This window comes from Molothrus ater, chromosome 10 (assembly GCF_012460135.2).
Source record: "Molothrus ater isolate BHLD 08-10-18 breed brown headed cowbird chromosome 10, BPBGC_Mater_1.1, whole genome shotgun sequence".
In the NCBI taxonomy this organism is placed as follows: Eukaryota; Metazoa; Chordata; class Aves; order Passeriformes; family Icteridae; genus Molothrus; species Molothrus ater.
The window spans coordinates 13,195,120-13,206,591 of NC_050487.2; the positions used below are offsets into that span (position 1 = coordinate 13,195,120).

The 11,472-nt window shown below is 48.2% G+C and overlaps 3 protein-coding genes across 4 annotated transcripts; 1 reads left to right on the top strand and 2 right to left on the bottom strand.

Annotated features, from left to right (window-relative positions):
- Positions 1 to 1,544: 1,544 nt before the first annotated feature.
- On the bottom strand, positions 1,545 to 5,043 carry NCBP2 (nuclear cap binding protein subunit 2). 2 transcript variants are annotated; one of them, XM_036388488.2, is made up of 4 exons: positions 4,879 to 5,043; positions 4,612 to 4,793; positions 3,758 to 3,896; positions 1,545 to 3,171 (listed from the first exon to the last, which is right to left on the bottom strand). In XM_036388488.2, exons 1-4 carry the CDS (start codon positions 4,957 to 4,959, stop codon positions 3,100 to 3,102), a joined length of 474 nt encoding a protein of 157 aa, XP_036244381.1. In that variant the 5' UTR covers positions 4,960 to 5,043; the 3' UTR covers positions 1,545 to 3,099. The 2 variants fall into 2 exon arrangements, with proteins under 2 accessions (XP_036244381.1, XP_036244380.1); XM_036388487.2 differs by lacking the exon at positions 1,545 to 3,171 and having other exon boundaries at positions 3,190 to 3,896.
- A 195-nt stretch (positions 5,044 to 5,238) lies between these two features.
- Positions 5,239 to 5,925, top strand: NCBP2AS2 (NCBP2 antisense 2 (head to head)). Its single transcript, XM_054515892.1, has one exon. It carries the CDS (start codon positions 5,248 to 5,250, stop codon positions 5,500 to 5,502), a length of 255 nt encoding a protein of 84 aa, XP_054371867.1. The 5' UTR covers positions 5,239 to 5,247; the 3' UTR covers positions 5,503 to 5,925.
- A 23-nt stretch (positions 5,926 to 5,948) lies between these two features.
- On the bottom strand, positions 5,949 to 11,434 carry PIGZ (phosphatidylinositol glycan anchor biosynthesis class Z). Its single transcript, XM_036388486.2, is given in 3 exon segments — positions 5,949 to 8,470; positions 8,473 to 9,966; positions 10,395 to 11,434. Coding segments are annotated over 3 exon segments (1,677 nt in total). The 5' UTR covers positions 10,513 to 11,434; the 3' UTR covers positions 5,949 to 8,405.
- Between the last annotated feature and the right edge of the window lie 38 nt (positions 11,435 to 11,472).

The window sequence follows — 11,472 nt, forward strand, 5'->3', positions numbered from 1 at the left end:
AGTGCAAAGAAAAATGCACACCCTAATTTGTCTTCATTTATATGCTTTGGCATAAAGTACAAGCTGTGCTTTAGAAACTCAAACGCACAAGAGTTTATGAGCAGGTCAGTCCTGCGGACTGCATTCCTTTGACTAAGATTGTCTTTCCTCCACAGATGAAACATGTACAAACCATGTCAATTTTATCGATTTTCATCATTTTTTTTCCTTCACAAGAAGCCTAATCTGACAAGATGTGGAATATGAGGTGCTGGATATTAGCTTAAATAGTTTCAGTATTTTTTTTTATTCTCTGTGAAGAAAGGATTGTTAACACCAACAGCTCTTGTGCCTGCACCAACCTGAGCAGGAACTTGTCTGCTGCACAGGGCAATGTAGTAACACACAGACCACCTTGGAATGAGCCTGCCCTAGACACTGCTAATGGGATTTTTGTGTCAGTCATTGAAAACAAATGTCTCTAATGCTTTTACACTCCACTGATTTTACCCTGTAATTCCCACACTCAAATGTTATGAATACAAATCTTATTTGCAGCCATTGCTGCCTAAGAGAGATATGTAAATCACCCCATGAGCCTGCACCAGTCTGAGGGAGAGACTGAAGCTATCACTGCTTTGATTCCCAACAGCCTGCCCTCCATCAAGGCATATCTAAATTTCCAGTCATATTCTTAGCTGCTGGGTTTTTTAATGATACAATTCCATAAAAAGTAGGTAATTATGATGGACAAATACTTAGAAATGCTAACACAGATCTTGAACTTCTATGAAAGTGTTTGTAATTGTGATGAAGTAGCTTGTCCAAGAAGCATGGGAGATTCTGTCCTTCCAAGACAACCTAATCACAATGCACCAGCGTGCCAGAAAGCTGAAGAAGTCCCCAGAGAACTTTCAAAGACTTGATTCAGTTCTTTCATTAAGCACTAGGTTCAGCAGACCCAGATGCAATTTCAATTAGGGAAGGTAACAGTCAAACCATGTTCAATTCCCTCTATACTGAGCTTTTGAGATTCTAAGAGTTCACATGACATACCATGTGGTTTTAAATCCCACTGTGATTGGTATCTCTCAAAACAGAAAATCTTACTTTAAAACTTAAGAAATACTCTTTCCAGACCCATTGCACATAAATAGCAAAGAACAGTGATTGTTGTGACAGGCAATCTTATTACCACTTCCATCTCACTTGAGAATAACTTTTTGAGAAGTACTGGCAGTACTTACAATAAAAAACTATTTTAGACCTCATCTTTATGGAAGATCAGCTTGAAAATTACTTCTTACACAGCAAAGACTTTCACATTTACTTCACTATCAAGAAACAATTTCTGTCCTGTAATCCAAAGAAATTCAAACCAGAATGAAGAGCATTAACCAAACACCTTTCAGAATCCAGGTAAAAACAGAACAAGCCAGAAAATCCAGCCAAAGGGAAAGAATATTCATTCTTTCTATCTTAAAAGAGACTAAAACAAAGGACCAAGAGTCTGAATACAGCTTCTTTAGTTCACTGATTCTGTTAAAAAAAAAAGTAACAAACCATTTTAATGTTGCAGCTTTATTTAAAAGAAAGTGACTTTAGAATTTTTGGTAACATATTTTTTATACAAAAGTGATACAACGAAAAATAAACTTCAGCAGTGTTCTAGAGCAATTACAGGCTGTAAACTCATAGTCAAATGTACTATATTGGAAAAGGTAATTTTGTTCAAAGCTTATTTGCAGACCAGCACCAAGTGATCCCGAAAGCCTAGTTTTACTTGACATGCCAAAAACCTCAAACTCACACTTCTAAGTAAGGAGTTGTTCAATCTCACCTGTCTTCCAATTTACAGTAACAGTTGTGATTAACTCTGTGCAAGAAACACATCAAAACTTCCTACAATACCTTCAGTGAGTGAAGTTCAACTTTTGTACACCTTTGAAAGTTTATAAGGAGTCATGGACAACAAGGTATTTGCCATTTACGTGGAACTCAGAAGTCTATTAAGAAATTTCAAAGCCCTGTAACGGTTCTTTTTAAACTATTTCATTTCAGCAGGTCAATTTCCTTGATCTTGGGATCACATTTTTTAAACCTACGTTTGCAGTACATCAACATTCCAACATATCAACAAGCAGTATGAACAGAATCCAGCATGGAAAGGGAAAAACCAAAACACAAGCTACACAATCCTGAAATCCTTTTACCATTCTTATCACATGCTCAGTAGAAAGCAAAACTCCTCCCAAAACTCTTTTATTTCTATTTTTATTTTGTCTGAAATCAAGTTTCTCAAATAGAAAACCTGTTTGGGAAGAAACTTTCTCATTATAAACCCAGTTCCTCAAACATCCCATTTTGGGGTAACTTGGCTTCATGCAACCCTTACAGGCACAGGGAAGATACTGCCCTCAAATATTAAAGCTGTAGAGATCTAATACTCAGACTGGGAAACAACAGTACTGCAATTCTTGTATTTGCTCTTCTCTGTCATGCAATCACAACTGTAATTTGTAGAAGACAGCAGGGGTCTGTTTCCTCTCTCTGCTTCTCACTTCATGATTCCTGAACTCAATCTGATTGTTTATTATGGCTGTTCATGTAAACCTTCTAGGAACAGCCTAGCATCAATGGAAAAGGATGCTAATCCAGTAATGCCAGAAAATCTGCAACTTAAAAGTCTTCTCTTGAGAAATTGAAAAATTTCCTTATAAATTCCACTTCCTTTTCAGGCTCTTTGCCTTTTGCTTTCCTCTGTGAAACATCCACCAATCATCCCTTATCACTGATCTCCACCCTGTGATCCCAATGTAAACAAAACCCAGTAAAATAATCAAGTTTTGCCAGAGAACAAAAATAGCACCATAACATTACATCTTTGCTCCTTTCAGTAAGTCATAGCAGCATTTTGAGACCAAAGCCTCAGCATTCTAATGCTTAAAGCCTTGCTCCCAGGTCCTCTGCAATGCTTTGGATCCTGGTATTAAAACGAAGAGGTATTGAACATAGGATGTGCTCACAGGATAGGAGTTTCTGTGAACTGTGTGTAACAGACCTGCTTTGTGCCTGGGGACATTTACTATGCAGATTTGGTTCTCTTGTGAGGCTGAGGAGTCACTGGCACTGAACAGTTTTGCCATAGCCACCTCTTCCAGCATCATAGTCTTGCCGATACTCATCTCGGACCTAAGAGAGGAGGGAGAAAGGGAAGTCCAGAAAAGACAAGGAAAAACAATTTCTCAAAAACTGCTGCAGCATTAGAATACAGTCACACTGACATCACAACATCTAAGTGGCTACATGGAGGTGTCTGACCAAACAGAAGGTGAAGTGCATCATGCAGAAGCCCAGAATAGGATAAACCAACTTCTTCTTTCATCATGTCTAGGGACTCTCTAATCACCACAGCCCAAGCAAGGATGGCCAGCCTTGGCCTTTGGCAGTACAAGCCACTGCCACCTACTCCACTTGGGGTAAGCCTACTGCAGTCCTGTGTGTTCCTAACAACCCCTTACATTTTCTGGGCTTACTTAAAAGCATTATTATCTCTCTAGGCATCCAAGAGCTGGTTCTGCAAGTACTTCTAGTGAAATGTAGGAAGGAGTTATTTATTCCTAGTGGATTATACTGCCATTGATCAGATGTCCTCCAGATTTATCTTAAACAATGACTCCTAAGCTGCTATTTCTGAAATTTTTCTGTATTTATTCAAAATCAAGAAGTTTGGCAAAGTCACCATTCCCTTAAAACCCCAGGCTGTACAGCAACCTACCTGCCCTCCTGATCGTCCACGGCCATACTGCCTGCCCTCCTTAAACCCTGCATCCCAGTCTGTCCTTATGATCCTGTCATCCAGTCTGGTCCCGTTGATGTAGCGCATCGCATTTTCAGCATCTCCTCTAGCATAATACCTTAGGAATACGTTAATGAAAGAAACAGACTTCTATTTTCACCACGTGGGAAAATGAACACTGTCAAATGGGCTACAAAACCAAGTGTTTGCCTGAACCACTTTTATGAAGCTACACCATCTAAAAAAACTGCTAGTGAAAGGGTGAAACATGCAATAATTCAAGCATTAAAAAGTTTGTCAATCATTTAACAGAACAAAGCTCTATTGCTAAAGAGTGGGAAGCCCCAGGCATGCTCTGTTCATGCTGCAAACTTTCACCAGTCTGGTGAGTTCACTGGAAGCAGTAACAGAATGATCCTCAGAAACGTGCACATAATGAAGTCATACGACAGGGATGAGAGATACCAACGGAAACTTTACACGTGTGTTTGTATGAAAAGAAAGATCTTTTTACCTCGGCACGGAGAATATGAATTTACTACAGAGGTCAACTACCCAACAGGTGTCTGGGTTAAAGTACCAAAGTGAAAGCAATCTGCTAACCCCACTCGACATGCAGTGTATGCTCGAATACAGAATCACGGTTGGAAAAGACCTCTAAGACTATCATGTCTAACCGTGAGCCCAGCATTGCTCTCTCTCGCCAGGGTCTCCCACAGCCGCTTTAGCAAATGATTAATTTTATCCTCGAGGACTCCCCCGTAACTCAGAGCCTGCAGTGCAGAGCAGTTCACCCACACCCTGACGGCTCCTGCCGCGCTGCGCAAGGATACTCCACGAAGCAGAAGCCGCAGGCGGTTTTCTTCACTTTGTCCAGCCCCATGATGACCTTCTTAATGTCGCCGCTTTTACCGAAGAGCTCGTGGATCTGCTCCTCCGTGGTGTAGAAGGAGAGGTTCCCCACGTACAGTGTGCAGCTCTTCCTCAGCAGCCGCTCCTGGTCGTACCGCGTCCCCTGGGCCGCAAGGACACAGTGTTACCTCCCGGCCCGGCCCGGCCCGGCCGGACCACGCGGCGCCCGCCCCCAGGCCGCGGCTCACCCGGAAATGCTGGTCCCGGTACTGGCTGAGTTCGGCGTAGGAGTCGCTGCGCAGAATGCTCAGCGTGCCGCCGAAGCTCATGGCGGCGCCGTCCGAGGCCAGGCCAGCCCAACCTCGCACGGCCCGGCCGTGCCCAGCACAGGACAGACCCGCACCACCCGACCCGACCCGACCCGGCTCGGCCGCTCCTCGCCGCCTTCCCGCGCCCCACGCACGCGCCCCGCGGCCGCCGGGCGCGCAGCCAATGGCGAGGCGGTGCGCTGCTCTCGTGAGCGCGGCGGGGCGGGGCGTGCGGTACCTCTCGCGAGAACCGCGGCGCGCCCAGCGGGCGGGAGCGCTCAGGCGCGGGGTCTCGCGAGAGCGGCGGCCATGGCGCTGCTGCGGGCGCTGCTGCTGCTGCTCTCCAGCCCGCGGCTCGTGGAGCGGCTCTCGGAGTCGCGGCCCATCCGCGCCGCCGCCCGGGTCACCGCCAGCGCCCTCACCCGCGGCCAGCGCGATCTGGCCCCGCGCCTGCTTCGCCTGCGCGACGCCTTCCTCGCCGAGCTCAAGGACGGCGCCCGCGCGCGGGGGTGGCCGTGGCCGCGCGGGCCGGGCCGCGGCGGCCGCCCCGGGTCAGCGCCGTGATCGCCGCTTGGAGCGGGAGGCAGCTGCGGACAGCGCCGGGGAGGAGACGGGAACCGCTGCCGCCGCTTCCCTGCGCCGAGCGCACGGAGCGCGCTGGAACCGGCGGGTGAAGGACCCCGGGAGCAGGTGACAGCGGGGCCCCGCAGCCGCTGTGGACACCGGCGGTGGCCGGGATGCGGATGGCGAGCTGCGGACTGGACGGTGCGTTCCTCATCGCGTGGCCTGGAGCGACTCCTCGGGAAAGCATGAACACGGGAAGCTGCCTCGCATCGGTTTCATGGATTTCCATTTCAAAGACAGTATACGCGTCCCACGGTTCTCAGGAACAAGCAGACTCACTTCCTAATCATCCACAATGCTGTGAAGATTGTCACTTTAAGCGCTTCATAAGAAACTTGAAATAAAATCACAATTCTCACAGGAGTACCTGTAACAATGTCTGTGTATACAGGAGTAATACTCTATATTTGATACAGTTTTGTTACAAAAAGGGTTTTCAGTGATGATGATGGACAGGATAACAGACATCTTACAGGAATGTAAAAGAGATTCAGTAGCTATCCTAAATGCACACTTTAAGTCTATTGTAGTAAGAAGGGTTTACAGGGAAAAAAATGACCAATAGAGGCACCCTGCATATCAATGGAAATACAGCTATATAATGGAAAAGGATGCATCCATCATATATAATGCCTAGGGCAGGTTTGCTTAAGACACTGTATCTGATGACATCTATGACACTACAGCAGTTAACCTTCCTTCAGAGCATGTTTCACTGTTTGATCCAGCTGAGTAGAGGCTCAGTTAACTGGGGAGAGTAATTTCCACTCCTTTTATCATCCCAGGTGAGAAGAACCTTGTACTTTGTCCGAGATACAGTTTTCTGCATTGCTGGTAAAGTTAAACCTCCAGCATGGATGGAGAAAGTGCATCTACAGTGTAAATTCAAAGGTCTGGCTGGCAAGACAAAAGCAGTATATTGTTAATCTGAGCTGGTATTTGTAGTCCAGGTTGTGTTTCTGGCTCTCTGCAGGTTACCTGTGCAGTGGTAGAGAAGTCATCATCCCATGGGAATGGTGCTCTGTTGCATCTCCCAAGAGTTTCAAGATATACCCCACTCCGACTGCCAGAATTTGTAAGTTTTATGAAAATAATGTTAAAGATTTAAGTTGTTTAAGAAAGCTGAAAATGGGAAGCAGGACATGGAATAACAGCTGTGGCACACAGTTGTGTCATCCCAGTGTAAGAGCAAAAAGAAAATTAACTTGGAAAATACATTTTCTGTCACAATGCTTTCACAACTACGTTCACTACTTTGTGAGTCACCAGTACAAAGACAGGCACCTTCCCTCTCCTGCCTCCCCCCAAACACACCCCTTTAATTTACAGGCAGGGCAGCAGTGAAGAGTGAAGGATGTGGGATGAACATACAGGCAACACAAGACAAAATGCTTTACAAGAGAGCGAGAGCTATGTTCCTTAAACATCTACGTCATGCCTATAGCTTGGAAAATACAGGCAAATCATTCATACATTCATTTTTCCTAGGTTCTCCTTAGAGCCTGGCATCAACCTATATTATTCTTGTCTCTGTTGAAAGCCTGGCTCTTAAGACCTTACGTAGGGTTGTGTGGGTGAAGAACTGCCAAAAGCATTACCACCTTTGGGAGTGGAAATAATTCAAGTGTCAGATCTGTTTCAGAGAGAGAGGCTTGATCTACAATGCATGTGCCAAGGCAGGATGTTTTGGATCCAGAAGTACATGTAGGCAAAACCAAATACTGTAGGTCATGCTGTGCTATTGAGCGTGTACATCATTGTCAGCTGAAGCCCAGTTGTTGGTGTCCAGTTTAAAAAGAGGCTGCTCTCCAGTGGAAAGCCAGGATAGGAGCTGCCCTTCCCACTGAGCTGATTTCATGGAGAGCAGTTAGTGCACGGGGAGGAGGCGCAGGGGATGCGGCTCCTCCCTCGAGGCTGCCCTCCCTCCGCGGCGGCAGAACCGGGGGTCTCTGCCCTGTGCTGAGCCCGTTCAGAGATGCATCTGGTGAATCAAATCCCTCCCAGTTACCGCTGTCTGCGCAGCTCCTCGATCCAGCTCCCGCAGGACCGGCCGCGCGCTCTGCCGGGGTGACAGTGGTGACAGAGCAGCGACAGCCGCGAGAGGAGCGGCGGGAGCGCGCTAGGGAAGGAGAGCCCGACCTGCAGCCGCGGAACACCGCGCACTGCGCTTAATGCCATGGCGGGGCTGCACCCCCGAGCTGCCCGGGGCGGTTCACGAAGGTGGAACTGTGGCAAGGAAGGCTAAACAGGCAAAGCTTGGATTTTAGGAATTAGCACAAGCACTTAGCCTGAAGCATCCTCCATGTTCTAAATCAGATTCAGCCAGATCAGGGCTGGGGATTTTTCAAGATGGACCCACCCAAGGCAGTGGTGACTGCAGTCTGGTCTAATGAATTTTTAAGAACATAAAAGATTACTGAGTCAGACCAGCTTTTGTCTTAACCCTGTAACCTCTCTCCAGCAGCTGAATTAATGCCTATTATCAGTAAACACCCCACAGTCCCCAAACCCTGTCAGATTATTAGAGCTTTCAAAAATAAATCTCGCATGGAAACAGCTAAGCTTCAATCACAGTTTTGGTGGGCTCTGATTTCATCCTCTCTCATGAGGAGAAGTACAAAAGTTCATATGAAATACCACAGGGCTGAGTAAGTCAAATTTTAAGCAGGTTCTATCTGGAACTGGCTACCCTAAGAGTGTGAGGAATGGGAATAAAGAGATGTGGGAGAGCTCCCAGTGCCATTGCTGATGCTGAAAGGGGGTGTATGAAAGAGAAAGGTCTCACAGCACCATCAGACAGTACCCAAATGAAGTAAAAGACTAAAACTTTGTTCTCCTGAAATCTAAAGGCTCTGATGATCTCTGTTTAGCTCAAGGATGTAAAGTCCTAACTGACTCCTCCAATTTCACTGGATAGGACAGGTATTTGTGGTGGGTCTTCCATTGATAAGTGAGGAAATATCAAAGTCTCGTTCTTGAATGAGACATTACATTTTGTAATTGTGGCTCTGACAGTACCAGGGATTATAATAAAGATGTGACAGTTGCTGCAGGTGAAATTGCTTGCTCGCTGCTCTACTGTCTGGCAGAGGGTTTCTTCTCCAGCCCCAGCCATGTCAATGACTTCCACATGCACATCTGTCTTCTTGATATTGAGCAGAGACCTCGGAGGCATGTAGGTGTGTGCAAAGAGCAGAGTGTAGTGCTGCGGGTCGCTTGAGGATGCTGGAGAATGGATGAGCTGCTCCAAGTGAAACAAACAGGGAATGAGCCCTCCCTGGTGTAAGCACCCAAACAGAAGCGCCCCCAGAAGGTTGAACAGAACAATGAGGAGCTTCCATTTCACAGCTCTGCTTGGTGACGCGCTGAACAGGACCAATGGCAGGATGAGAGGGATGAGAAACCGAGGCTCCTGGTGACTGAACAGGGAGAGAAATGCCAAAGGAACAAAATAAAACAGCAGCAAAATTGGACTGCCCTCACAATGCACCAAGAGCCCAGGCAGCCCACGGCAACACCATCTGACCAGCATTAACTGATGGACATATTTCTTTAGCATTTTAAAGCCTGCGCCGATGGCCAGAATATGTAAGATACCAAACAGCATCACTCCATTGACTGTAAAATGTGTAACTCGTGGGTGACTTCCATGCAGTGCAAGATTATGAGGATTAAGATTATAGCTGAGAAAATTGAAGGGGGTTACTACCATTTTGTCATGTAACTGAACGATTACATCAATTAGGCTGCTCTTGTTAGTGCTGTAGAGGTTGTCTAAGCTCACGGAGGTAAAATAGAAGGTGTCAGCAGTTATGAAAACAAAAGCGGTAAAACATGCACATAGGATAAACTTCAAAAAGTCATTTATAAGAGTTTTAATGCTCTTTTGAGAGTCAACAATTAAACTGGCCCAGTATAGCAGAGGCATTAGAGCAAATGCCAGAAAGGTTGGCCTGTTGAAAAACCCAGCAGTTGTTATGACACCTAAGAGAGAGCTGCTTGTAGGCTCTGCTGAGCGGCCACTGGACTTCCTTGAAGAAACCAGTACCATGAGAAGAGCAAAGAGAAGTCCTTCGAGTGTGTTGGTAAACGTCCTTGTATAAAACACCAGCGTGACATAGGATCCAGCAAGAAGCACCAGCGCTTTCCATGGATCTGCTCCCCAGAAAGGAGCCAATCGATAAATGCTATAGTCGAGAATGAAAGAAAAGATTGTAAAGAGCAGGCGAGGAGATACAAGGAGAGTGTAGCTGTTGATGCAACTTGAACATATGTCCAACTGCTGCAAAGACTTGATCACCCAGTATGTAACTCCTGATGTCATTAATGGGAAAACAACTGTTCTGCAAGGAGAGTTGGAAAGGAACTCCCATGGATAATAGACCTGTAGATTTAAAATATCTCCTACAAAGGAAGAGAAAAATACATATAGATAATAAAAAATACGTATAGATAGTTTATTTTATTTAGTAATTCAGCATTAGGGATATTACTTGGTATAAGAGGTATCACAATACAGAGCAGCTCCTAAACTTTTGAAACTGGTGTCAGCCTTGGGTGTTTTTAGGAGCGTACCATTCATTTTTACAAAACATCGAGAAGCCCTGTCACAGTAATGTGATTCGAAGCGCCACTCGCTGTGGCCAGCACAGAGCAGGAACCCACCCACCGGGCCAGCTCTGCGGATCCTCTCCTGCCCGGCTTGCGGGACTCGCTCTGTGACACAGCGGGGATCCCTCGACAATACCCGCCTGGCCGGCGATGCCCGTGGCCGCGCCGCTTCGCGTCCCCTCGAGCCCGCGGGGCCACCCGGTCCCGGGCGCATCCCTTACCTGCCATGACCTCGGGCGCCTGGAAGAACTCGTCGGGGTGCAGGTACCCGCTCTGCGGCAGGAGGCACCAGCCCGCCCGCAGCGCCGCCAGCAGCGCCCACAGCGCCCGCGCCACCATGGCGGCCCCGGCCCCTCACGCCGCACCGCCAGGGGGCGCGCGGCGCACGGACGAGGCGCCGCAGCGGGAGCCCGGCGCGCATGCGCAGCGCCCCCGCCCGCTGCAATTGCCGGGCTCCCGGGATCAATGAGGCTGGAAAAGGCCCCGGGAGCACCGAGCCCGGGCCGCGGCCCAGCCCACCGTGAGAGCCACACCGCCGCACGGAGCGGCACGGCCGGTCCTCCCTTCAATGCCTCCAGGGGCGGTGACTCCACCACCTCCCGGGCAATCCATTCCGGTGTCTAATCACCCTTTCTGAGGGTGAATTCCTCCTGCTGTCCATCCTGAACTCCCCTGGCACAGTTTGAGAGTATGAGTTCTATGAGTGTGCTCTCTCGTCCTGTCACGGCCTGGGAGAACAGCCCGACCCGCACCAGGCTGTACCATCCTGTCAGGGAGCTGTAGAGTGGGATAAGGTCACCCTGGAGCCTCCTCCAGGCTAAACACCCAGAGCCCCCTCAGCTGCTCCTCAAGGGACTTGGGCTCCAGACCTTCTCGGGTATATCCCAGCACTTCAATGTCCTTCCTGAACCGAGGGGCCCAGAACGGGACACAGCACTCACGGTGTGGCCTCACCAGTGCCAAGTGCAGGGGACAATCACTGCCCTGATCCTGCTGGCCACACTGTTCCTGATGCAGGCCAGACAGGATGCCACTGGCCACCTGGGCACACGGCAGCTCCTGTTCAGCTGCTGTTTCATAAATGACCAAAAGCACAAGGAGAAGAAACACAGTGGGGCTGCAGCTGGGCACAGCTTGCCCGTAGCCATGGGTTTGAGTGCTGGGCACAGCATCACAGCTCCCTGCACACACACTCACCCCACCGGGCACAGCCGGGGCTGGGATCAGTCTGTGTCCCACTCCAGCCCCAGGAACTGGGAGCAACAGATCAGTGGGCAGTGAAAGGGAAAGGCAAATGTT

Coding starts and splice junctions, on each gene's coding strand:
- NCBP2 (XM_036388487.2), bottom strand. CDS start 4,959: ATGAGCTTCGGCGGCACGCTGAGCATTCTGCGCAGCGACTCCTACGCC. Junction 4,794..4,878: donor ACCGGGACCAGCATTTCCGG/GTGAGCCGCGGC, acceptor CTTGCGGCCCAG/GGGACGCGGTACGACCAGGA. Junction 3,897..4,611: donor TGCGGCTTCTGCTTCGTGGA/GTATCCTTGCGC, acceptor CGTATTCCTAAG/GTATTATGCTAGAGGAGATG.
- NCBP2AS2 (XM_054515892.1), top strand. CDS start 5,248: ATGGCGCTGCTGCGGGCGCTGCTGCTGCTGCTCTCCAGCCCGCGGCTC.